The sequence below is a fragment of the Marmota flaviventris genome, chromosome 18 (assembly GCF_047511675.1).
Source record: "Marmota flaviventris isolate mMarFla1 chromosome 18, mMarFla1.hap1, whole genome shotgun sequence".
Taxonomy (NCBI): Eukaryota; Metazoa; Chordata; class Mammalia; order Rodentia; family Sciuridae; genus Marmota; species Marmota flaviventris.
The window spans coordinates 19,596,450-19,622,795 of NC_092515.1; the positions used below are offsets into that span (position 1 = coordinate 19,596,450).

General features: G+C 45.8%; 2 protein-coding genes across 3 annotated transcripts in view; one reads left to right on the forward strand and one right to left on the reverse strand.

The window, feature by feature from the left end:
• Positions 1-1,568: 1,568 nt before the first annotated feature.
• On the reverse strand, positions 1,569-2,282 carry Rgs9bp (regulator of G protein signaling 9 binding protein). Its single transcript, XM_027941213.1, has one exon. The coding sequence runs from the start codon at positions 2,280-2,282 to the stop codon at positions 1,569-1,571; it is 714 nt and encodes a 237-aa protein (XP_027797014.1).
• A 1,083-nt stretch (positions 2,283-3,365) lies between these two features.
• Positions 3,366-26,346, forward strand: part of Ankrd27 (ankyrin repeat domain 27) — a 52,939-nt gene continuing 29,958 nt past the window's right edge. For both annotated transcript variants that reach the window (XM_027941457.2, XM_071604227.1), the window contains exons 1-10: positions 3,366-3,478; positions 14,514-14,645; positions 21,587-21,697; positions 23,078-23,234; positions 24,106-24,260; positions 24,700-24,759; positions 24,846-24,899; positions 24,980-25,045; positions 25,136-25,212; positions 25,819-25,940. In XM_027941457.2, coding sequence (XP_027797258.2) covers positions 14,544-14,645; positions 21,587-21,697; positions 23,078-23,234; positions 24,106-24,260; positions 24,700-24,759; positions 24,846-24,899; positions 24,980-25,045; positions 25,136-25,212; positions 25,819-25,940 — 904 coding nt within the window. In that variant the 5' untranslated portion in view covers positions 3,366-3,478; positions 14,514-14,543. The remainder of the gene's footprint in view (positions 3,479-14,513; positions 14,646-21,586; positions 21,698-23,077; positions 23,235-24,105; positions 24,261-24,699; positions 24,760-24,845; positions 24,900-24,979; positions 25,046-25,135; positions 25,213-25,818; positions 25,941-26,346) is intronic.

The window sequence follows — 26,346 nt, forward strand, 5'->3', positions numbered from 1 at the left end:
ATGCATCTATTTTCTCAGCCTCATGTCCCCAAGAATGTGACAGAGCTTCTCTGAACCCCAAGCAGGAGGTGGCTTCAGTGTTTAGGCAAATTCCTGCCTGGGACCAAGGGTGCTTTCCACATTTCCTTATTTATGGATCAAAAGAAGCAAAGACAGTTTACTTCTTACATTAACCTGTGATTCCAGTACTGATCCTACAACCTTAAAATTCAATCTGTATTCTAGAATATAGATTTGAAAAATAGGTGCAATTACTTATTTTGTAACCTAAGGGTACATAAAGACCTCTGACCCATTGGCACATATGAATTTGCTGTCCAATGCTTTCATGTTAAAAAACAGCTTTGATAGTACATGATGTGGTAATGTTATTTTTCTTTCAAGATGTTTATATACATATGTACGTTTAAATATATATATACTTAAAGCTTCTTAAATTTCAATTTAAAGCAGTTACATTCTAACCCAGTGTCAGAGCTCATTGACTCAAAATCTCTGTGGGCCAGTAATGCCACATGACCAGACAGTGTGGGGGGTCAGGGAGCAGTCCTTCTCCCTCCAAAGCCAACCATCCTATTGGCTAGCAAGCAAATTCCGGGGATAAAAAGGATTAAGTGCTTCAAAGAGGATTCTCTTGCCCTCCCTCAAAGGAGGATCAAACACTCTGGTCTAGTTCTGCAACAAAAATAAGCCCCTGAGAAGGAGAAAGTGCTTGTTTACATAGCATGTGGCCTTTCCCAAAGCCTCCTCATCCTCTTTCTCCACCATCCAAGGCTGGCTGGGGAGAACCCTTCTTGGCAGGCAGGTGTGTGTGGTGGATCCAATCCTGCTATATAGCAGGTTCAACCAACTACTTTCTTTGGTTTCCTAAATAGGGTCAGATCTTGTACAGCAGCGGGAGGTTAAGACCCCAAATCTCTTTTGGTGACTAATGGATCAACTGCCATAAACTGGGCCACTGGGCCATAAGAAAGCACTTTGTTTGAACTTCTAACTGCACATTCTCTTAAATTTAGGCCCCAAAGGACTGAGGTAATAATAATAATAATAATAATAATAATAATACCTGCTTACATCTTATTGCAATTCGTTTCGTGTCCAGGAAACAAATCAGCCACCTACAAACAGCAAAACCACCCACCCTCTTCATGCTTCATACCACCTCACCCACTTCTCCAAACTGTCCCATGCAGAGAGTGGGAGACGCCTGCAGGAGTGGGGCACCAAATTTGGACTCCGTGTAAAAACGTCCCAGTAGCACACGCGTTAACCCATTAACTCAAAGGAATCTGGGGTCACTATGGATCGTTTCTATTAATAGGGAATAAAGCTCCTGCAGATATTAGCGGTAATGCCCTGACAGCTCAAGCAAAGTTAACTCCTCCTGGGCCAGCAAAAGAAAACCATGTCCTGCCCAGGCAGAGGTGTGCTAGAAATGCATATACACATGCGCATACGGTGTTTTTGTGCTGCTTGCCTTAACAGGCCAGACTGCAAAGCCCATTTTGAATCTTGTTCACGGGGAGGGAGCAGGCTGCAGGCGGTTGGGTAAGGGTGGCCGTCAAGCGTCAACCTAGCTTTACCACGCTCAAGGCTAGGGCCACAGCCGCCAGCAGCACGGCGCTGAAAAGAGTAGCAGCCAAGGCCTTGCTGGGGTTGCAGGATCTCGAGCGCTCTTCTACAGACACGGCGCCGACGGAGGAGGCGCCCATGCTGTTACTGGACAGTAGTTCGGCGCCCGCGGTCTGCTGGGCCTGTACTGTCCAACGCGGTACATTGACTTTCATTTCCATGTCGTTGATCATCTCTCCCACCTGAAGGACCTCGCGCTCCAACTCCTTCAGATCTGAGACGTCAAAGTCGCGTTCAGCCTGGTGACTTAGGCTGCGGGCGCTCAAGGCGCGCGCTGCTACCCGGGAGGAATCACCAGTTACACCGGTGCGCACAAGCGGCCGCAGAGGCGTATGCAGCGGGAACGCGGCTCCCAGCGCCAGTGCGCGTTGCATGTCGGCTTCCAGTATGTCCAGACAACCAGAGAAGGCCACCCAGAGGCGCTCAAATTCCGTGCGATCCTCCGCGGCCAGACCCCGGTTGCGCAGCGCAACAGTCAGCCGGGCACCAGTGGTCACCGCCAGCTCCCGCGCCTTCTGGCGGGTCTTCTGTAGTTCCTCCCTCAGGTTCTGTGAGTCCGCTGAGCCGCCGACGGTCAGCACCAAATGGTGGTAGCAAGCGGTGGTCTTGTTGAGCGCGTCTAGCAGCGCCTTGCATTCCTCTCTGGCCATGGTGGTGCGCTCCGTCGGGATCCAGCAGCCCGCACCCCTCTTACACCCTCAGCGCGGCAGGACGCTGCCAGCCCAGATGCCACCTTTGAGGTGAGCGGTCCGAACACTCTTCATGGCCCGTGATTCGTTCCGCGTTTTAGCAGCTAGCCACAAAGCTCTCCAAGGACTCGCAACTTGCACCTCCAAAGACCCAGCGCGGAGAGGGAGTTGAGTCAGCTGCCTTCCATTCGCTTGTTCATTCTTTCCAGACGCGCCCCGAGGCACACACTTATCTTTGCACGACCCTTGCTTCCCCAGCGGCTCCCTGAGAAGCTCGGAGAGCGAACCCCATCCTCCTCTAGAACCACCCCAGGGCTAGCGGGCCGCCCAGCTGTGCGTTTAGCCTTAGTCGCTGCCTAGGGCAGCCGGATCGGGTTTCGTAGGACCCGCCCACCCCAGTCCTCGCAGTGTGCTTCCACCCCCTGGACCAGGAGTAGGCGGAGCCCCGCTCGGGGAAGTCACGTGTGGGTCTAGCATCTCTACCTCTTCTGCACCCCATTACAGTTCTGGAATGTTAAGACCAGCAGTTACAACCTTTCTTTATTGTGCAGATGATGAAACTAAGAAGAACTGGGTAAAAAGAAGGCTTAGTTCATGCAGAGTCCATGCAAGCGAAGGGACTAGAACCCAAGGACAGTGACTCCCAGATCCTCTAGGCAACAGAGTGATGCGCCTCATAAGACTGGGTACTTAAGTCCCGCAAAGCGAGCAGCGAATAGCAATCCGCCCGGTGGGACAATTTCCCGACGGGGTTCTTTTCCCCCCTCGCAGTCCAGCCTCCTTTCAAAAAGCTAGCTTGGACCCCACCCCTAGTGTCAGATCTGCCCTCGGGCCCGCCCCTTCCATTCTGGGCACGCGCAGTCGTTGATTCTGGGCGGGGCTTCTCTGAGTAGGAAGCGCTGTGAGTTGCCTGAGTACCACCCCCGGCTGGGCCGGACTCAACGATTGCTTCACGTACACGTCACTCTAGATAAGGACGGCCGCTTATTGGGCCGGGCGGGCTAAGGTGCGGCTCCGCCCAACGGCGGTGTAAAGGGGTGGGCTGTGGAGCCGAGCTGCCGCACCGGGGTGGTGGGCACTGAGGTCCCAACAGAGGGCCTGGGAGGTGCTGCCGCAGCCCAGAGATGGGCTGGGAGTGAAACTATGTAGCCTGTTAAGTAAGTGTCCTCCAGCCTGTCTCTTCTCGAGCCTTCCTTCTCTCGGGACCGCGCCGCCTCGGGGCCCTGAGGCCGGGCGGGGCCCGGGAGTGGGAAGGGGGAGGGGCTCCCTCCTCTCGGAGCCGGCGCCCCAGGCTGGGCTCCTGGGCCCCGGACGGCCCTCCCGTTCAGGTCCGCAGCCGGGCGCGCTGTGCCTACTACGCTCCTGTGTCGAGAGGGAAGGGGAGGGCGGCGCGAAGAATGCGCCCTCTGACCCCCGCGGTCTGGGACAGGCCGGTGGGTCAGGGGTGCGGGGAGCTAGAACTTGGGGTAGTGAGCGGGGACCGTAGCTCACGCGTGGAGTCGCTTCCGCGGTTTCCTAGCGGCCTGGGGGGACTGGAAGGGGGGAGGCTGGGGATGCGGGTTGTGGTCCTGGGAGACGAAGAAAGGAGAGCGGGGAATCTCTGCTTGCTTGCCTTTCTTGGAGCGGGGTCTCCTCGCCCACCTACGTGGAGATTACTGGAGGAAAACTCTTAAGCACCAAGAGATGTTCCAAACTCTGGGTCTGTTTAGTTTATTCGTTGAAGATGCCCAGCGGCGCGCTCGCTCGTCGAGCCTTGCTCTTCTGGCTGCCGCTCGAAGTGCAGGGGATGTGGGCACTCGCGGCCCATGCCGGTGGTGGGAGCAAGTGGTACATCTTCACTGTGGGTTTAGGACCTTAAGGGAACGAGGGGTTGCAAGACTTGGGGGACTATTAGGGTGCACGTGAGCTGAGATTTTCAAAGTTTATGGGTTTCCTGGAGATAGGGCCTTGTTTTGATGAAATATTACACCCTTCCCGCTGGCCCTAGAATATAGCAGTGAACATGAGCAATTTGAGATTCCTACGTGGGGCTTAGTATTGTGACCCTCAAGAGGATCTGGAGTGCTGAGTCAGTCCTAGGACTTGCTCTCACTCAGTCTGTCCTTAAACCTTCCCGCTGGCTGTTTGGGAATAGAGCTTGGGCGCTCTGGCCCTTGGCCATTCTCTGAGGAGGAGGGTCTCAGTCACCCAATGGCCCTGGGGTAGTTTTCAGAACAAAATCAGTGGAAGAAGGGAAACCCATCTGTTTGGAGAGCTTTGGGAACAGCCAAGGATGAGGAGGCTAGAAAGGTGGGCCGAGGCCTGCTGTGAGAGGCTTTCAATACCTAACAGAGACTAGGAGTCCTCACTGTTGGAAAGATCACTTTGCTGAATTTCAGGAAATCCAGGAGGCAGAAGCCTTAGGCTTTGGAGGAGGAGATAAGAGAATGGAGCAGGAGTGTGTGCTTCTTCTCAAAGTCTAGCGGCAATAAAGCCTTCCCAGCCTTGACTTGTCACCTGAAATAATACTGCCAGGCAGCATTACTGGGAAAGCAGGCAGTAGTATCTGCATAGGGTTTGGGGTCACTATCTTGGCTGTGCCTCCATATACCTATTGGACTGTTTGCCTTTATAGGGAGCTGCTGGATCTTTGTTATTGGTGCATCCATGTGCTGTTTAGTGTTTCTCTGGCATCTGCCCTGTTTGCACTTTCCATGGTTATTAGTTGCCAGCATTTGGCTCGTGTCCAGTAACTTCAGCCTCTCATAGATTTGCGGAGGAATGTGACTACATGATGATACCAGACCTAGAAAAGATTTAATCCAGAAAAATTCAGTCCTCATTTACCCTGGGGTTCTTTCCATATCTGAGAGATACTGAGAAGTGGCCCTTAGAGCACCTGCCCTTTAACCCAAGATACTGGCAGAGAGATGGGTGAATGATGGTTCTACCTGCAATTCTAGGAGCAGTGTGAGGGGTAGCAGTCTCCTCACCCCGCCTTTTTTTGTGGTATTAAGGATCAAACTCTGGGCCTTATGCATGCTAGGAAAGTGCTCTACTATTGAACTACCCAAGTATCTGGGATTACAGGTGTGGGCTCCTGTGCCTGTCTGATTGGGTGTCATTCTGAGAGGTGGTTGTGTTCTTCCAAATCTGCCTGCTGTCTCCATGGTCCCACCCTGCTTCTAGGCATGAGACTTTTCTCCCTCTCTTCATGCTGCACATTCCAGCTGTCATTGTGTTTGGCTAACTTTGAGCGTTGTGTTTGTTTGGGGGTTTTTGCCTTTGTGCCTGCTTGGCTACTGCCTGGGGCTAGCCCCTCACCTATGCTGTTAAGGGCAGTGGCTTTCCAGATCCTGTGAGAGATGCTCTCTCCCTGAGAGGTTGAGCTTCTTCTTTTTTGTTTTATTTATTTTTTGAAGGTTTTTTTTTTTTTTTTGAGTTTCTTCTTAACACCTCACTATCATTTTGTTCAATTAGATAAACAGGTGCTTCCTTCCTATGGTGAGCCAGATGCAGGGCTGAGTGTTTAAAGTGGAGCTTTAAGAAAAATATGGACAGGATCCATAAATGTTACAGGCCAGAAGGACATAAGTGAATATAACAGCATACATTACATCATCCAGTTGCTTCCACTGGTATTAAAAATAGATGAAAAGAAATTTTTTTCCCCTTCTCTTTTGGAATCACAAATTAAACCAACTGGAGAATGTTGCTCATCATTTGGAAAGTGTGCTCGGTAAAGTCTTTGGTCAGGGGCCTGGAAGGATGGGAGCAGCCACAAGGGTGAGATTTTGGCAGGGAGTGCATCTCTGGGAGGTAGAGACTTCCCTGTGCTGGATTCTGCTGAGCCAGGCTGCACTCTGTCACCAGATGGTTCCTGACTACCCAGACTTAACCGGGCTGGCAGGGTGGTCAAAGACCACAAAACCATGAGTGTGCATACTGTCTTCCCAAATGCCCATACTAATTTGAGGCCTCATATGTCTTTCCTATTCATAGAGTAACCTCGATAACTCACGTTCGGGGGTATTTGGTATCTCTAACCAACTGCACTAGATTTGTTGTAAATGATGCCATCATTTTGAGCTCAGGCAGGGATGGTATTTGTTTTTTAAAGGAGTTTTCTAAGAGAATTCACTTTCCAGTTTTATAAGGAAAATTTGTTTTTATTTGTGTGTGTGTATTTTAAAATGAAATGCTCATTCTTGGAAATAAACTTATCAGAGCATTAAATAATTTTAAGCAATTATCCATATGTATCAATTGAACTTTGACATTAACCCCGGGATTGTACTTGATTACTACATATTGTTGACTCTAGGACAGAAAAGTTGAGGACAGTGCTGGACAGAGCTCTTTGAATCCTGACTCCCTGACAGGGTTTCAGGTGTTGTGACCAGGGGGACTGATGTCTAAGAGAAAGCAGATGACTTGGGAAGATAACAGCAAACTCTGTCTGCTCAAGCAGCAGTGCTAAGAAAGAACCTTGTGTGCTTACACACTTCACATGTGTGACCTGAGTGTTTTGATGTGGCATTCAGGGCCTTTCCTTTCCTTGCTGTTCTGTTCCCCTCTGACCTGCTGTGCTTGGATTCGTTCTTCCTTTTTTTTTCTTTGTGATGCTGAGGATGAGCCCAGGGCCTTGTGCGTGTGTGCTCTACCACTGAGAGCTCCACCTCCACCTCCGCCTCCAGTCTTCTGCTTGGATTCTTATGATTCTTTGGACTCATCTCCTCCTTTAGTTAAAAAAATAAAAAAAATTTACTCTTACGTTTTTGTGCCCACATGGAACCTGTCCCTGCATCCTAAACCTTTGGTTCCTATGTTGTCCCTGCCAGGCATGCCTCCCCCTCTCCACCTGTTCCCCTTTCTGTGCTGCTCCCATTTCTCTCTGTCCCTTCCTCCCAGCTGGTTTGTTAGTTCTTCCACAGAAGCGCTCCCTTGAAGACTTTTGTCTTGGGAATGGAGGTTTTGGAGCTCTGCCAGCACCTTGTCTGAAGAGCAGGAGTGCCCTTTCCCAGCTTTAGTCTGATCGTATTTTGCATCAAGTTTCTCACATGGTTTTTGTCCAAAGCACCTTTACTCTTTCACTCTGCCAAATAGAACCAACTGTGTTGGGAACCATGAAAAATGTTATTCTTTGTGACTGTCCTGGCAAAATTGCATCATTCAGTTGTTCTGTTGGGGACTCATAAAAGGATTATCTGGGTTCTAGTAATAATTGAATTCAACAATAAAGTACCTGAACTGTTGCACAGCTCTCCCTAGGGCCCAAGAAGGGATTATTTGTAGCCATTTTTATGTTAGACTCTTCTTCCTAAAAGGATTTGCAAGGAGCTCAGGGGCTTCCATTAGGCAGACCCCAGGGAGTCTGCAGCCAGGATAGCTATGGATGGATAAAAGAGATTTGGTGTGGAGCCTGTGTGGCTGTCATCCAGGTAAATAAAGCATGGCTCCTATCTATCTGTGGCTCATGAAATAACCCCTTTCCAAGCATATTTACATCATGGACATAGTAGTTAAAGGGACAAGTTTTAGAATAAGTTTTGACATCTGTGCCACCTTCAGGAGCTAGCTAAATCTCAGTTTCTTCATATGTGACATGGGACTAATAATATCTTACCTGGAGTTATTTTCAGTATTAAAATGGGATGAGGATGTATAAAAGTTATCAGTTCCTGGAACAGGGATATTCACAAATGGTGGCTGGGTTCTCCTCCTGCCCCTAACCCCATGCTGGGGATTGAACCCAGGGCTTTGCGTATTAGACAAATGCTCTACCACTGAGCTACATCCCTATCGCTGTTTTTTCTTTAGTTATCAAGGATAGAATTCATAACGCCTTTAAGCAAAATGTTCTGGTGTCTTCCCAAGCAGCATTAGAGAATATTGTTACATAGTGAGACAGTAACTCGATTTTTCATTTATATTTCTTTCATCTGATTGTATCAAGAGTAATAGTGTCCTCTAATAGCTGCTAATTTTTTCTTTATGATTGAGAGAAGGCTTCAGGTTTCAACCCAGAAGCTCTAACTGGCAACAGTATCTAGTAAGGTGGGGTTTTTGTGGGTGGTTGTTTTTTTGGTACTGGGGATTGAACCCAGGGACACTCTATCACTTAGCTACATCCACAGTCCTTTTTATTTATTTTGAGACAGGATCTCACTAAGTTGTCAAGGCTTGCCTTGAACTGTGATCCTTTTGCCTCAGCCTTCTGAGTAGCTGGGATTACAGGTGTGCACCACTGCACCCAGCTTCTAGTGAGTTTTTTTTTTTTTTAACATTTAAAAATTTTTTTAAATACATTTTTTAGTTGTAGATGTATACAATACCTTCATTTTATTTATGTATGTGGTGCTGAGGTTCAAACCCAGTGCCTCACACATGCTAGGCAAGAGCTCTACCACTCAGCCACAGCCTCATACCCTCTAGTGAGGTTTTAAATAACATCAATTGTTTTGAAATTTTTGAGATTATCTTCTCTTTATGGGAAATGATTATTTAATGTTGTGGGTTTTTTTTTGAAGGAGATGTTTAAAGGAACATATTAAATAACAACTATTATGTGTAAGTGTGCAAGTTATTCATTGGTCAGGGATACTTGGCCAGCAGAGTTTGCATACTTTGGCCTGATACACAGCCTCTGAGTTGCTTACCACTCCTTGTGCCCTGGCACAGGACTGCATGCACTGGGAATAGAGGTGCCCTTTTCTAATTCTTACAAAGACACCGTGTGAGCCAGCAGTAACTGGGTAACTGGTGGTTCATGGGTTTGCAGTATGTCAAAAATAGTGAAGTTGACATGTAAATTATTCTTGTGAGGATCCTGCAGGCAGATTCTCCACTGCACATACTGAGGTGGAGGCTCAGATAGGTGGAATGACATGGTTACAAATCTGATCTCTTTTTCTCTTCCCATTTTGTGGATTATCCTTTTGATAACTCAGTAGCACACTGACGGGACAGTGGAAGATCATTTGTGGAATGTTTCTACCATGTGTTCACATTAAATAGCAGCAATAGTGGTTCACAGACAGCAAGATCCTTAAAATAGCTTGTTTCCCAAAGTGAGTTAAACATTGATCTGAAGTCTTTTTTCAACCATAAATTACATCAGGGTCAACTCTGGCAGCAGAAGTCACAATTGTGATGGTGACAGTGTGTTCTTCACTGATTCTTATTTGATCAACTCGGATAAAAGTCTGTTTGGCTTTTGTTTTCAAAATGTATACAAAAATAAATTTAGTTTTTAAAAAACCATTCACAACAGTGGCAAAATCTACATAGCTTATATAAATAGTTTAATAAAAGTTGTATATATGGGTTGGGGTTGTGGCTTAGCGCTAGAGTGATTGCCTAGCACATGTGAAGCCCTGGGTCCGAGTCTCAGCACCACATTAAAAAAAAAAAAGGCATTGTATTCAACTACAAGTAAAAAAGAAAAAAAGGTTGTATATGTTTTATATGTGATCCTTATGGAAAAACTTTAATTGAAGGACATAGAAGAAGACCTTCATGGAGAGATGTACCATGTTTGTAGATGATAAGATTCATTATTATAAATGTATTGACCTTCCAGCCCATGAATTAACTGCAGTTCCAATAAAAATTTCAATGGGCTTTTTCATGGAATTGACAACCTGATTCTAATTCATTGTAAAGAACGAGGAATAATCAGACATTTTTAGACAATAAGGCAGAAGGAGGCCTTTCTCTGTGAGATATCAGGGCTTAATATGAAGCTATAGTTAAGTGAGATAGGATATATTCTTGCTTTGTCTAGTACCACTGGCCATATGTGACTATTGAACACTTGAAATGTGGTTAGTATGAATTGAGAAATTTTGTAGGAGTAAAAAAGTTGTAAAATATATCATTAATTTAAAAATAATTATTACATGTTGAAAATCTAATATTTTGGGTATATTAATATATGTAGTTTGGTATGGTGGTACTTGTCTGTAATCCTAGTTATTCAGGAGGCTGAGGCAGGAGGATCAAAAGTTTGAGGTCAGCCTCCACAGCTTAGACCCTGTCTGTGAATAAAATAAATAAATAAACAAAGGGGTGAGGGATATAGGTAAGTGGCAGAACACCCGTTTTTAATCTTCAGTATCAGAAAAAAAGATATAAAAGAGTGTTAAAATAAATTTTACCTATTTCTTTTTAAATGTGCCTACTAGAAAATTTTAAATTACACGTGTGCCAGGCATGATAGCCTCCTGCTGTAGTCTTAGCTACTTGGGAGGCTCAAATGGGAGGATAACTTGAGTCTCAGTGGGTTGGAGCCCAGGCTGGGTAACATAGTGAGACCCCCATCTCAAAAAAACAAAGCAAAATGAACAAGAAAATTACATATCTAATTATATGTGCTGTACATATAACTGTATTTATCATGTATTTCTATTGGGCAGTGCTGGCCTAGACTCGTAAAACCCAGAAACAGGCCATACACATATGGGAATTGAAGTGTGACAAAGATAGCAGTATCAACCAATGTGAAAGGAGAATGTTCAAAAAATGGTGGGACAATTGGTTTACCATATGGAAAATAAATTTAAATTCCTAATTTATAGCATGTGCAAAAATAAAATCCAGATGGATTGAAGACTGAAAGAAATATGAAAAAACTTTTTTAAGATTCTTATAAATTTTTTTTTGTGTGTGAATTTGTTTTTATTGGGGTTTGGGACATGGGGTGGGAAGTCACCTTGGGGTATGCCCCTGCCCCCCAAGGAATGTCCGTTTTAATCTTGTGATGCTTTGTGCAATTTTTTCTTTTTCTTGGTGCTGGTTTTGCTGCTAGCAGCCTCTTCAGGGCCACTGCTGACTGGCTCCTCCTTGGAAAAGAATCTCCTCTTTTTCTTGGAGACACTCCTGCTCACCTCCTCAGGCTCGCTAGCTGTTAAGATTCTTATAAATTATAGGGAGTATATTTAAGGCTTTGAAGTTGGAAAGAATGTGGTTTCAGATAGCCTTTGCTGCATAACAAACCGACCAAAAGTTAGTAACTTAAAACTTCCCCAATTTCATTACTTCCACTCTTCTGTGGGGTGGCTAGGTGGCCCTTCTGGTGGTTTCACCTGGGGTTGCTGGTGTGGCTGCATCTGCTGGCGAGTTGGCTGTGCTATCTGGACCATGTGCCCCCCACACCCCACTCCCATGGTCTTTAATCCCATGGGCTTCCTTCGAGCATGCTGGGCTTGGTGTTCCAAGAGAACCAGAGTGAAATCTGCAAGGCCTCCCAAGTTTGATGCTCTGAAATCACATAGCATCACTTCTGTGTGTTGGCTGAAGCAGGTCATAGATTGAAAGCTGGCTCAGAATTCAAAAGGCAGGGAAATAGACTCCCCCTTCTATAGGGGGAACAGTGAATTCATTTTGCAAAGGGGTATGCCAGAGGATAGGCGCAGATTTCTTAAGATCCAAAAAGTACTGACCATAAAGGTGAAGATTAGCAAATCCATCTATATTAAAATAAACTATTCCTGAAAACAACAATTTGGAAGAATTAAAAGATAAGTCATAGCTGGAAGCAGTGGTTTGTGCCTGTAATTCCAGCTACACAGGAGGCTGAGACAGGAGGAAAAAAGTTTGAGGCCAACTTGGGCAACATAGCTAGACAGTACCCCCCCCACACCACCCCTACACTTAAAAAAAAAATCAAGTCATAGGCTGGGAGAAGATATTCACAACATATTTACTATCTAGAGATATAAATAACTATGAATCATAAGGGAAAAAAGGCCAACAACCCATTACAAAAGTGGGCAAAAGACATAAAGCAATTTATAGAACATGAAGAATGATGTTTGACTTCACTTAATTGTCAATTTTCATTTTTCTAACTTCATTAGAGAAAAACGGTGCATTCTAGTTTATACTTACAGACTATCTTAGTCCCTTCAGGCTGCTGCAACAAAAACCCCCACAACTTGGGCATCTTATAAACAACAGAAATTTATTTGTCACAGTTCTGGAGGCTAGGAAGTACAAGATCATCCAGGCTCAGTGGATTCAGTGTCTGGTGAGGGCTGAGTGCTTCCTCGTTCCTAGATGGCTGTCTTTTCACAGGGCAGAAGGAGCCAAGGAGCGCTCAGGCCTCTTTTATAAGAGTACAGATCCCATTCATGAGGGCTCTGCTCTTGTGACCTAATCACACTCAAGGATTCTATTTTCAAATACCATCACCCAGAGTTTAGGATACACTGGGGGAACCTAGACCTTCAGACCATCGCACAAACTGACAAATAATCTGATGAAGGGCTGGGGATGTAACTCAGTGGTAGAGCATTTGCCTAACATGGGTAAGGCCCTGGGCTGTATCCCCAACAATGCCAAGAAATAACAACAACAACAACAAAAAATCTGATGATACAAGGAATGTTGGTCAGCGTATGACCTGATAAAGGGAATGGGGGTAGAAAGTGGTCCTGTGTTGTCAGCATCTGCCACAATTGCAGGTGACTGCACCTTTTAGTGCTTCTCCTAGGGGCATGCTTCAGTGTGTGGAACACATACAAGGCTATAAGGGTGTTCTTGCGCCATTGATTATAATACTGAAAGGTGGAAGCAACTTAAATATGGGGTGTTAGATAAACTGTGATACATTCACTTACAAGAATTCTATATAGGAGCTGGAGTATGTAGCTCAGTGGTAGAACACCTGGAGTGTATAAGACCTCAAGTTCAATCCCCATCACTGCAAACAAAACACAATTGAAAAAGGAATACTGTATAGCAAAAATCAGTGAATGAATATAAGCTGTGACTCAGCATGGAGAGAACTTGAAAACATAATGTTGAGTGAAAAGGGTATGTTCCAGAATTGTAATAGCATGATGTCATTTTTAAATTTTATTTTTATTAGTGCTTTGTAGCTATATATATGATAGTGGAGTTCATTTGTTTATATTTACTTTTTAGTTATAGTTGAACACAATTTTACCTTTATTTTATTTATTATTTATTTTTATTTGGTGCTGAGGATCGAACCCAGGGCCTTGCACGTGCTAAGCACACGCTCTACCGCTGAGCCACAACCCCAGCCCCACTGGGATTCATTTTGACATAATTGTACATGCATGGAATTTAATTTGCCTCATTTCAGTCCCCAGTGCCTTCTCTTTCCCTCCTGTTCTCTGTCTTCCACCATTCTTTCTATTTTTGAAACCCACCATACTTTTACTGTTTTTCAATATGTACATATTAAAGGCATATAGACGTGGGCAAGAAAAACTGTACATCAACTTAAAGATAATAGTTACTTTTGAAAGAGGAGGAGAAAATGAGATGGGGGATAGCTAAAGAAGAATCCCAGTTTACTCTGGTATATTTTATTTCTTAAAAGGCAAATATGGCCACCAGTCATGGTGGTGCACACCTGTAATCCCAATGGCTCAGGAGGCTGAGGCAGGAGGATCGCAAGTTCAAAGCCAGCCTCAGCAAAAGTGGTGATAAGCAACTCAGTGAGACCCTGTCTCTAAATAAAATACAAAACAGGGCTGAGAATGTGGCTCAGTGGTTGAGTGCCCGTGAGTTCAATCCCCAGTATGCTCCCAACCCCCAAAAGCAAATATGGCAAAATGTTATGATACAGTAATTCTGTGTAGTGGATTTGTGTTATTACCTAATACTTTTCTGTGTGCTTTAAATATTTCATCAAAAGTACATGAGCCTTGTGGTAGCTCATGCTAGTAGTCCCAGTTACTTGGAGGCTGAGGCGGAAAGATAACTTGGCTCAGGAGTTCAAAACACCCTGGGCAACATAGCAAGGTCCCCCCCCACCCAAAGAAAGTCCATGGGTATCTTTAGAATCATAGTTACAGTCAAGTAGGATGTCCAGAAAATAGACATTTATGCTTTGCTGCAAGTTGGAGTTTAATAAGAGCCATTGAACACAGTTTCCACATTTAAACACTAAATAGGTCATCAGGGAATTGGTGGATTACATTTGATAATTCTGATGGAGTGTTAAAGTGTGGAGCAGAATTTAAAAATAAATAAATAAAATACCTGTGTGGAACAGAATAGTATGTCAAGGATGAAGGGCTGGGGGTATAGCTCAGTGTAGAGGGTTTGCCAGCGTGTTGGAGGCCCTGGGTTCCATCCCCAGCACCACTTAAAAAAAAAATAACTAGATGAAGACTTCTATGTGGTATATATAAATCTGAAGGTGGTCATTTGCTGCTGCTTCTTCTCTTGTCCCAGGAAACTCACTTTGACCTTTCTGAAGTCCATATGGCTCTATATGATGAAGATCTCCTGAAGAATCCTTTCTATCTGGCTCTTCAGAAGTGGCGCCCTGACTTGTGCAGTAAGGTGGCCCAAATCCATGGCATAGTAAGTGCATTGATCCTGAAGGTTGTCCCTGGGCATTGGTGATGCCGTGGATGTGGCGGCCGGAGGGGAAGTGTAGTGGGAGTCTGTTACAGACGTGCTGGGTTTACTTCACCTCCACATCCTGCCCAGTGTGAGAATGAGCCCCAGGGGCTGCCATGAACTGCTCCCTCGAAGAAGCCTCCTGCAGCTGCAGCCCAGTGATCCCTTCTCCCAGGGCTCCTCTCCCACCTGTGATGAATTGTGCCCTTTCATGGAGTGCCCAAGACGGTGCTGCAATCATAGGTGCTCACCTCTCTCTCTTATTTACCTGTGGGCTTCTCAAGGACAGAGTCAGATTCCTCCTCAGGACCTCATCAGTTAGGAGGTGGGTGCTCACTCCCATGAGAGGATGAAATCTGTGAGCTCTTATTAATCTGAAAGGCATTTCCTAAAGGGGAAGATCTTCCATAACAGGCCACAACCTCAAAAGCCCACAGGGCCAGTGAGGAAGGAGAAGCATGGAGGAGAAACGTAGGCTGTGGTGTGGACATCTGCTGCCAGGAGGGCAGGCAGGCCCCGGGTTGCAGGTCTTCCTGGTCCTTGGGCCCCCAGACCATCTTCAGACAGCATTTCAGGATGCAGCATGCTGAATGCGTTTGTTGTGTGCCCTCTGCTTGAGACGTCTTTGGTCTTCTTTTCATGTGTCGTCTCATACCTGTGCTTCCACTTATCCCCTGGTGGGACTCAACTCAGGCACGTTAGGCATCTGAGGATTCGAACCAAAGGGGAAGTAAGATTAGCTCAGGTTGGCCTCAGGTTCTTGGCTTCCTTTCTGCAAAATCGGAACTATCTTTCTCCTGACCTCTGTCCTCAGAAGTGTGGTTTCTCAGGTCCCTTCCAGTTTTTATGATTCATTTTGTGATTCATATTTTCACCAGAACTTTTTTTACTTTGGATTTTGGAAGTCATAGTTTGTTATTAAAAAAAAAAATAGTGAATACAGCTATTTCCAAAGAAGGAAATTAAAATATCAGTGAATTTCATCATAGACATTCATTGTCATCTGTTCATCTCACAGTGGTTATTAAATGCTGCCACATGCCAGGCAGTACATTTGATGCTGGGAATTCATCGAAAATAGGAACACTCGTCACTGTCTTTTTTTTTTTTTTTTGTACCAGGGATTGAACCCAGGGTGCTTAACCACTGAGCCACATCCCCAGCCCTTTGTTATATTTTATTTAAAGACAGGGTCTTTTTTAAAAATATTTTTTTAGTTATACATGGGCACAATATCTTTATTTTGTTTATTTATTTTTTTATGTGGTGCTGAGGATTGAACCCAGGGTTTCACACTTAAGAGGTGAGGGCTCTACCACTGAGCTACAACCCCAGCCCCAAGACAGGGTCTTAATTAGTTGCTCAGGGCCTTGCTAAGTTGCTGAGGCTGGCGTTGAACTCAAGATCCTCCTTTCTTAGCCTTTCAAGCTGCTGGGATTACAGGCACATGCCACTGCACCCAGTCCCCATGACCATCTTTACCCTCATGGAGCTTAAATTCTAGCAAGAGAGACAGTCCCACCCTGGGCAAATATATACTCATTACTGCAGGGGGACTTGACGCAGAGGAAGGGGGCCGGATGCCAAGTGGCCATGTCTCAGGGAGGACCTGACTTAATACCGGGAATAATTTCTCCCTTCTTGTCTCTGTTTAATGCTCTTCTTTTAAGCACCATCGAGGGTTTTATCATATATAACTTTGTTTTGCTTTTTATAAATGTCACTGTGGTATTCCTTGATTTTTCAGTAAATTCTTTGTAAGTTGTCTTGCTGACTGAAGCCTGAAAGTGTTCCAGCATTTATCAGTTCCTTTCACCTCATAGGTGCTTTTTCAGCTGCAAGTAGTGGAATCCTACTCAAGTTCACTTCAACAGGGAGATTCAGAAGGGAAATTTTATTTTTTATTTGTTTTGATGTAGTACTGGGGATAGAACACTTTACCAACAAACTATACCCTCAGCCTTTAAAATTTTTTTATTTTGAGACAGGGTCTCACTAAGTTGCTCAGGCTGGCCTCAAACTCAAACTAGCCATCCTCCTGCCTCAGCCTCCCAAGTTGCTGGGATTATGGATGTGTGCCACCTATCAGAAGGGAAATTTTGAATAAGAACTTTGCCCTTTTGATATCTTCTTTTCAGGTACACAAATGAATGGAAGATTCTCCTTTAACTTGCTATCTCATGTTCTTACCAGTCTCCTGGGCCCCTTACTCCAGCCCCTCCCAAGACCCATAGGATCCCCTAACTACTTGTGGTGTGTATTGAGTGACACTGAATTTCTGACCTTTGGGAGTCAGTGAGGCCGGCCTCCCAGCCCAAGTCAGCAGTGGGAAGGAGCTGCTCTCCTGGCATGCTCAAAGAGGTCAGATGGCAGTGGCTCTCTCCTGCCCCCTGTTGTCCATGTGATGGGGCCACCAGCACATCCCTGTCCAGTCTGTAGTTGTGCTTGAGTCCATCTCATTCATCATTGGTTGAATGACCAAGTAGAATATTCTGATGGCTTCTGAAAGGGCATTCATTCTTTCTGTCACTTCTGAGAGATCAATGTGGCCTTGGCAGGTGAATGCTGAATTTCTTTCCATGGAGCTTGGCCATGGGACCAAGTATGACTGCCCTGGAATCTTGCCTTGTGATCAGTTTTTATTGGGCTCTAAAAAAATTTGAGCCCATTTTTCAAAAAATGTGTGTCTGCAGGATTAATGGCCCCTGCTCGTTCCTCTATAGGGACCTGGTGGGCCACCTCATGCTTTGCTGATCTGCACCAGCTTGTGTGTGCGGCTGAGTGTGCAGCCTGACTGCTGTCCCACCCTGCTCCAGCTGCTGCTCCAGTTAGCTTCATTCTAGACCCCCTTTCATGACAATGGCATCTCCTTCCCATTGTCACCTGCTCTCTGATTGCACAGTAGAAGTTCCTTCTCCAGTGCTCTTCCAGATTCCACTCACAGGAGCCTGTGACACCCTACACTCTTCAAATGGGCACCCCATGCCTTTAACCATCTGGCTGATTATGCACTTGTGGCTTCCTCAGAGTGTGTTGGGCAGGCCTGCATCCCTGGGGCTCTTGTCCATGAGCTGCTGAGGGAAGATCCTTCAGATTCTCCAGGTGCACTAGAGGGTGGATCCATGTACTCTTAGGAAAAATAAAAATTACAAAAGGAGATTTAAGTTTGATCTTTTATTGATGTCCTTTAATTATAGGTTAAATAGGCTTTGGGGATTAGCCTGGGAACGTAACAAAATGGTATCCAGCTTCCCAGGAACTGATTTTCAAGCTGAATACTTCTGCAGCCCAGCTATGGACACTGAGGTTCTCATTCTAGTTCTTAGGATTCATTTAGTGTAGATTCAACCAGCAAAAGTTTACTGAGCATCAGTAATGTGCCAGGCACTGAGCTAGGTTTCCTGGGTTACGTGGATGAATGGGAATTACAGGAGGCATTCAGGGAGTTCTAGAAACAGGCCATTTGATGGTTAGAAGAATGAGTGTAGGATAGTCATTGTCACAGGCTCCAGTGGAGTGTTTAATCCAGTTTGGGGAACCAGGAGGGTACCCTGGAGTAGGTATCACTATTGCAGATTCTTGCTTTTTATTCTTTTTTCTCTTCTTTAATTACTGTTATTTTTAAAAGTCTTTGTAAAGGGAACTACAAAAAAGTTGTTAAACTTTGAAATGAGTAGGTTCTAGCTAGCGGTCTACACACGGACCTTACACTCCACAGGCTGCTTAGACTCCTGCCTTCTATTCTAGGACTGCTCTGCAGCACCTTCTGAGTGGAGGACCCCACCTACCTAGGTGTCTTCATAGCTGTTTTGCCACCTATTTCAGGGTGGGTTTCCTCATCCCAGTCTCAGAAGGACTCTGATGGAGGTGGATTGGCCACAGAGAGCCCACGTTTTGGCTTCTGCTTATAGTGAAATGCTCTGGGAAGCAGGGACCTCTCTCCCTTGGAATGGGAGGAATTGGAACTCTTTTCCCTGTCAGGAAATTTTGGGTGAGGGGTCCTGTGAAATCGGGAGGCCCCTGTTCACTGAACAAACATGGACTGCACATTGAGTAGCAGGCTGGGCAATGGGACTCAGCACAGCAGGAGCCAACATGCTTCCTTCAAGTTGGGGAGGAGGAGCTGCGTGTAAACAAGAGAACAGGATGGTTGGGAAGAGTTCTCCGAGCACATCAGGAGTGCCCAGTTCTGCAAAGGCAGATGAAGGCCCTTCCTTATCTAGGATGGTGTGGGTCTTTCATTCAGGCAGCTGGTGTGGGGCCATTTGTTCAGGCTTTACATGCCTCCAGGACTGGCCCCTCTTGTCCCTGTGAGACTTACTCTTCTGTCTTCAGGTTCTTGGCTCTTTTGTGCAGCCATGAGGCCCCTGGGAGCCTTTTTTTTTTTTTTAGAGAGAGAGAGAATTTTAATATTTATTTATTTTAGTTCTCGGCGGACACAACATCTTTGTTTGTATGTGGTGCTGAGGATCGAACCCGGGCCGCACGCATGCCAGGCGAGCGCGCTACTGCTTGAGCCACATCCCCAGCCCATGGGAGCCTTGTTTCTTGTTTCTAAGTTGATACTTGAGGGCCTTCCTCTATTTAATTTTTAATTAAAATTCCAGATTATTATGTTTAATTTCAAACATAAAAGTAGGAAGGATAACATAATGAGCCCCATGTGTCCTTCACTCAGTTTTAACAAATGGGAATTTAGTGGCCGGTCACATTCCATCTCTTTCTGAACCCTGGATTATTTTGAAGCAAATCCCAGACTATTATTTAAGGCTGACATATGATTTCCAACTATAAATATTTTTAGGAACATATTTTTAAGTAAGCATGACTTTTTTAAAAAAAATATAGCCCTAATGCCATTATCATAGCTCAAACAATCCTCCATAATTCTTCAGTATTATCAAATAGTCACTTCAATTTCCCCCAATTTTTTCCTATCTTTTGTTTTATGGTTGGTTTGTTCAAATCATAATCCAAAGGAGAGCTGCACATTATATAGACCGATTGGTCTTTTAAGTTTGTTTGTCCTAATTTTTCTTGTGTTGAACTATGTATGCTCATGGTGTAAAATTCGACGCATTTTGACCCCATTTTGACATGTGTATAGGCTTGTGAAACTACAGTCTTCAGCATTTTAGAATTATAGCTTCCCCTTTCCTCCTTTTCCTTTCTTTCTTTGCCATTCATTTGCAGAAGAAAACAGGTCATGTTGATTCTGCACTTTCCTGCCTTCTGCCTTTTGCCAGTTGTGGTCTGTAGTGGTGTTTAATGTGGCTCTGTTTCTGAGGTTGGTAGTTAAATGCACATCTGGATCTTAGTCTTGAATTTTTGAGTTTATAAGGTCTCCTCACATACAGGATTTCCTTCTCCCATCAGCAAGTGCTTCCCTTTTCTGCTGTGAGGAATTGTCCTGTTCCTCTGAGGGGAGATGGCCATGCTGCTCATTCTCACCAACTGAAGAAGCCCTTGATGATGGAGTTTCATGGGCACTGAGCTGTGCTTCCAGCACCGGCTTCCAGGAGGCAGTGGGATGGGGCCTCCAGGGAGGTGGCTGGAGTCTGTAGCATGGCTATGCCACTCACTGGCTGTGACCTTGAACAAGTTACTTAACTTTCCTAAGCCTCAATTTCCTTATCTGTAAAGTGGGGATAATGCTGAAACTACCCTACCTAGGCAGTTATTAAGTGATAGCTCTCTGAACCACTCAGCACAGTGCCTGACACATAGCATTGCTCAAGAAATGGGAGCCCCAGCTTAGATTACACAAGTCTACCTAAGATGACGTTGCTAAAAAAGAAACCTCTGTTCTTACAGAGAATGCAAGACTGTGGCACACGGTTCACAGATGGTAAAGCTTGCTTGTAGGTATTTGGATATCCTTTATATTATGTTTCCACTCTTGAATGTTTTGGTGGCCGGGTTCTCACATACTAAGTGTACTGATCAGGATCTGGAGTTCCAGAATTGTTGTTTCTGATAGCTTTTTTTCTAAGCTTGATGATTATTTTGGTGGAGGGCCCATCCTCTGGAGTTTCCTACTCTATGTTTCTGTGACATCCCCTGAAATTTAACCCATTTGAATCATCAAGTTTTAGTTTTGGAGGGACCAGGAGGTGGAATCAGCTGGAATCAGCTCCTTAATTGGCAGCCATCTCATGTTGGAGTGAACTCGGGACTGATTGCTGGTGGCTTCCTCGATAGCCCCTCAGCTCTCTGGGGACCACAAGTTAAACCCAAGGACTTATGTCCTGCTCTAAGAGCTGAGTAAGATAAGGAAAGGACACCTCTGATTCCGGAGGAGCAGTGGCCCTCCAAGGTCGGGTTATGTGCCATCCCTGGGCTGAGTGTGTCCTGTGACCTGCATGACTCTCTCAGCACGCCTGTGTGCTGGGCACTTTTGTTGGAAGGAACCAAGGAACAAGGACCAGTCTTGTGTTCAGGGCCATGGCTGGGAAGCATATGACCAGGTATGGTGCCCAGCCCACTGGACTGTCATAGGAGTTTGGTGGCTCTGTAGGGCTTCTCTGCTTCGGTCATCTTCCTTTTAGGTACACTTGAGTCTGAAATTCCTATTCAAAAGTGAGTCAGCCAAGCACAGATCTGCATGTGGTTGTGCAGGGAACAGAGCTGGGGGACTCATCCAGTAGGGGAATGAAGCCCACCAGCCTCTGCGTCTGGATTTGGAAAAGGACTGGTGTTGTCCTCAGCCTGCCTCTTCCTGGGTGGGGAGCATCTGCTTCCATCATCTCCGCAACAAATGAACTCAGCTTGGTGCAACTGCAGCCACTTTGGCAAGCGAGGCCGTTGTCTCTGTCAGTGGGTTCCTGTAATGGTTCCAGCTGTGCTGCAGAAGCTGTAAATGGCATCTCTCTCTAGTGTTTATTGTCATTATTTTTTTTCAGGTCTTAGTGCCCTGTAAAGGAAGCCTATCAAGCAGTGTTCAGTCCTCTTGTCAGTTTGAATCCTACATTTTGATACCAGTGGAAGGACATTTTCAAACCTTAAATGGAAAGGTACTCATTTCTTGGGTTGTTGACTCAGTATTTGGGGCTGGGGGAGGGAAGGGAATCCTGCTGAGGCCTTTCACATCTGTTGTGGTAAGCAACATCTTTGAGACACACAGCAGCCTTTGGGTTGGGTGGGAGGACCGCACCTTTGTGGTAGAGCCTTGGAGGAAAGAGGCTTGGTGAGGGGACACTCCCTGGGAGGGTCCGGAGGAGCCAGGTGGCTTCCTCTGCCTGTTCCTGGGAGTCTCTGAGCCCCTTCTGAGCAAGGTCTATGTCCAAGTGAGCTTTCTTCCCAGGACCCTTGAAAGGCCCTTGGTTCCTTGGCTATAAAATTGGACATAGGGGATGAATATTTTATTTTTAAAAAACTCTGTTTTGAAATAAATTCAACCCCACCGAAATTTGAGCTGAGTACATAGAACCCTCGCACACCCTCCCAGGGTGGCCCGCTGTTCCCATCTATGCCACACTTGTTTTAGCCGTCTCGCCCAATACTCCTGTTAGTACTGTTTTTTTCAACCTTGCGGGAGGATGTTGTAGACACTGCGCCCTTTTCTCCAAGGCAGTGCAGGGTGTATTTCTGACAACAGCCGTACTCTTACGTGACTTCCATGCAGGGATCACATTTGGAAACTCACCCTTGATAGAATGTTCTGCAGTTCACGGTCCTTACACACTGGGCTCATTATAATGCCCTTTTACACACAGAAAAACAGTTTTCTTTTTAAGACCCAGGATCAAACGCTGTGTTTGGTTATTAGCCTTTCTAGTTTCTTTTCATCTGGAGAAGCCCCTCAGCATTTCTGTGTCTTTCATGACATTTTTTTTTTTTTTCCAGAATCCCTCAGTATGGGCTTATCTGGTGTTTCCTCACGATTAGATCACAGTTGGGCATTTTGGGTAGGAATGGGGCTTTTTATCTTTCTTTCATATCCTGTCAAGTGGCCCGTGGTCTTTTTGGTCTATCCTGATGGCAGTGTGGGTGGGTGTTTTTCTTTTTTTCCAGTGGAGGCAGGTAGGTGCTGAGAGGGGGAGTTTTGTTTGCAGCCAAGGCTGGCTCGTTCAGGGGAGCCAGGCCCCGTGACCCCCTCCCACTGGGGTCAGGCTGTGGTTGGTCCCTGGGACTTGGCAGCCCAGGCATGTGGACTGGTGGGGAGAGGAGGTTGGGGTTATTGGCAGGCCTGCTCGGGGTCAGCAGCCCTGTGGCTCTAAGAGGCATGATGCTGTCTTCCTGCCAGTGAGCTGCTCACCCTGCTGCCACTCACTGGTTAGTGTACGTGCCTGAGCAAGACACTGCAGTGGGGTGGCCGCGTCTGGGTCAGCGCTGTATTGTGGGGTTGGCTGAGAGGGGGTCAGCTGCCAGCAGTGATGGTTTTCTTGTTCCAGGATGTCTTTATACAAGGAAACAGGATTAAATTAGGAGCTGGTTTTGCCTGTCTTCTCTCAGTGCCCATTCTCTTTGAAGAAACTTTCTACAATGAAAAAGAAGAAAGTTTCAGCATCCTGTGTATAGCCCATCCTTTGGAAAAGAGAGAGAGTTCAGGTATTCTGGGAGAAAGCCCTTTCCTCCTGGCTTGATGAAATGGGGCTGTTGAACTTCTTCACGGTATAGCTGCTAAAAGGTTGAATGTCGAAGAAAATATTCAAGTTCTTAGTAGAAACCTACTATTTATAAAATTCCCCTTAGAACTTAATCGACGTCATCCCTGGCTAAGGAGGTGCTACTGAATCTGGTTGACCAGGTTGGGTATTATACAATTCCAGAAAGTGCCATTCACATGAACCTCACTGTACTTGTGACAAACCTGGGTTGTGAATGTCGCCCCAGAGCCATACCCCTGGCCTTGTTTCTGAGAGTCAGCTTTAGGATTTGCTCTTATAACATTACTACCCACCAGCCTCCCCATTGTGCCTCTTTGAGATTTTCATTATTTTTAACTTTGTCTATTTATTTATCATCATTATTTTTTACGTGTGCTGAGGATCAAACCCAGTGCTTCACACATGCGAGGCAAACACTCTGCCACCGAGCCACAACCCCAGCCCAAGACCTCATTAGTTTTAAAGAATGGTTATTATTTTAGTTGCTCCAGAAGGTTGAGATGACAATTTTTGTGTTAAGTGTGCTCTGAAGCTCTTACTGTCAGGAATCAGGTTTCTTTTCCTAGCCCCCATGGATCATGCCCATGGCCTCAGGGAGTGCAGACATTGTCCCTGGAAAAGGTTTTGAGAGGACCATGCTCTCTGGACCTCAGGATGTCCTGTAACTGGGCTGTTCTTGGACAGCATCTTGAAATAAGGATATTCCTGCCTTTGCCTCCAGGCCCTGTGGGAGCAGGACAAAGGATGTGGTACTTCCCCCATCAGGAAACAGTGAAGACCTCGGACAACCTGACCTTCTTTCTCTTTTTCAGAAGAGCCTTCAGCACCCTCAGATTCTTTTACCCTGAAAACTATTGAAGACGTGAGAGAATTTTTGGGAAGACACTCTGAGAGATTTGACAGGAACATCGCCTCTTTCCACCGAACATTCCGAGAATGTGAAAGAAAGAGCCTCCGTCACCACATAGTTAGTAGCTTTGTCGGGCTTTGCCTGGTAGGCCCTGTCTCAGGCCAGTTCAGAGCCTCAGGATCCCTCTCAGTTTACTCTGAAACATCTCTGGGTGCTGCCTTCACTGTTGGAAGTTTTGTTTAAAAGTTTCTCCTGAACTGTAAAAGCAGCATAAGTCACCTTAGAACACTTGAAAATCTTGGAGAAGTCTAAAAATGAGTATTGTTATCATCCATGGTAACTCTAAAGGGAATTGTTTTCTACTTTTAATACATATGTACCTAAAAAAAATGGGAAAGAAAATCAATGATGTAGTTATTCTGAACATCGTATATTACCCAGGAAGTGCATTTTGGGAAGGTTTTCTCCATGCCAGGAAAACCTTCGCTCATTCAGGTTTATGTGTCACGGCCTCTGATTGTAAGGGGGCCGCCTCTCTCTGCTCTGTGTTGCACAGGACTCGGTGAATGCGCTCTACACAAAATGCCTCCAGCAACTTCTGAGGGACTCTCACCTGGTAAGCCGCAGGACTTCCAGAAGGAAGCATTGCAGTTGGCACCATGCAAATCCAAGCTCTTTAACTGTACTTCTCTCATCTTCTAGAAAGTGCTTGCGAAGCAGGAGGCCCACATGAACCTGATGAAGCAGGCAGTAGAGGTGAGCAGAGAGGGTAGCGGCGGCTGGGGGCTCTACTTGGGCCCAGCACACACACTGAACCGGGCCTGTTGATTTCACAGATGTACATCCATCATGATATTTATGATCTGATCTTTAAGTATGTGGGGACCATGGAGGCGAGCGAGGTAGGTTTACAGTCATTTTCACCATTTGGGATGGAAGCCTTATTCTATGCTTTTTAAGAAATTTTAAGCTTCGTTAAAATCTGTTGTTAGGATGCTGCCTTTAACAAAATCACAAGAAGCCTTCAAGATCTCCAGCAGAAAGATATTGGTGTGAAACCTGAATTCAGGTAAGGGTCTGCACTCAGCTTGGCCACCTCGGAGGCTGCACTGACTTCTCCTAAAGCAGGACCTCTTGGTGGCAATGGTGGCAGGTGGATTTGACATGGTTGCTACCAAAAGCAGAGTAGTTATTTGTGACCAAAGATAAAGGGCTGAAGTTGACTGATGACTTCAGCAGAACCTTCCTGCACCTGCAGGCCAGCATGCTTCAGCAGGACAGACGCTGGGGGTGGGGTTCCTGTCCATGGTCTGCAAGCAGGCACATCACTCTCCTGAGTGGGCTCTGCATGCAGAATGTCTCTCCTCGCCTGCCTATCTGAAATGTCTAGTGTTGATATAGAAACTCCAGCCCCCTTTGGGCTGATTCCCTCTAGGGCTATAAATTTTTATTTCAAAATTTCTGGTGGCAGTCTTATCACCTGGCAGTCTGAATGGGGCTTAAAGCCATTCTGTTCTGCCACTGACTTGAGTCACATTGCTCTTCAGTCTCTATTTTTATTTCTCATTACTTGTGGTTTGTTGTAAGGAATGTGTAGCCTGAGATATGTTATTAGAGCAAGGAAGAAGGCCTCCCACTGTGGTCTGAAGTTATCGTGCTCTGAATGATTTTACAGCTTCAATATCCCTCGTGCAAAGAGAGAGCTGGCTCAGCTGAACAGATGCACCTCCCCACAACAGAAGCTGGTCTGTTTGCGAAAGGTGGTGCAGCTCATTACACAGTCTCCTAGCCAGAGAGGTTTGTGCCTGGGGAAGGGTCTGGCAAAGGGTGGGAGCAGGCACCCAGGTGAAGAAGTTGGCCGAGGGATATGGGGCTGAGGGCCAGTAGAGCATTCCAGTGCCCCTGCCCTGGGGAGAGCTCTGCTGGGCATGATGAGGGTAAGAAAATAGGGACAGGGAAGCAGTGGCCTCCAAGCTGGTGATGGGTGCGTGGGGAATTAGACTGTTGGGGTGTTCTCCTTCATTTTGTATATGTTTTAAATTTTCTAGTATAAAAAGTAAAACAGGGTCTGGGGATGTTAGCTCAGTGGTAGTGCACTTGCCTAGCATGCTCAAGGTCCTGGGTTCAATCTCCAGGACTGCAGAAAAGAAAAAAAAAAAAAAAGTAAAACAAAAGAATCTAAGAAAAAAATTCACGGACGCAT

What these genes read in the sequence shown, in the direction of transcription:
- Rgs9bp (XM_027941213.1), bottom strand. Translation starts at nt 2,282, where the DNA reads ATGGCCAGAGAGGAATGCAAGGCGCTGCTAGACGCGCTCAACAAGACC.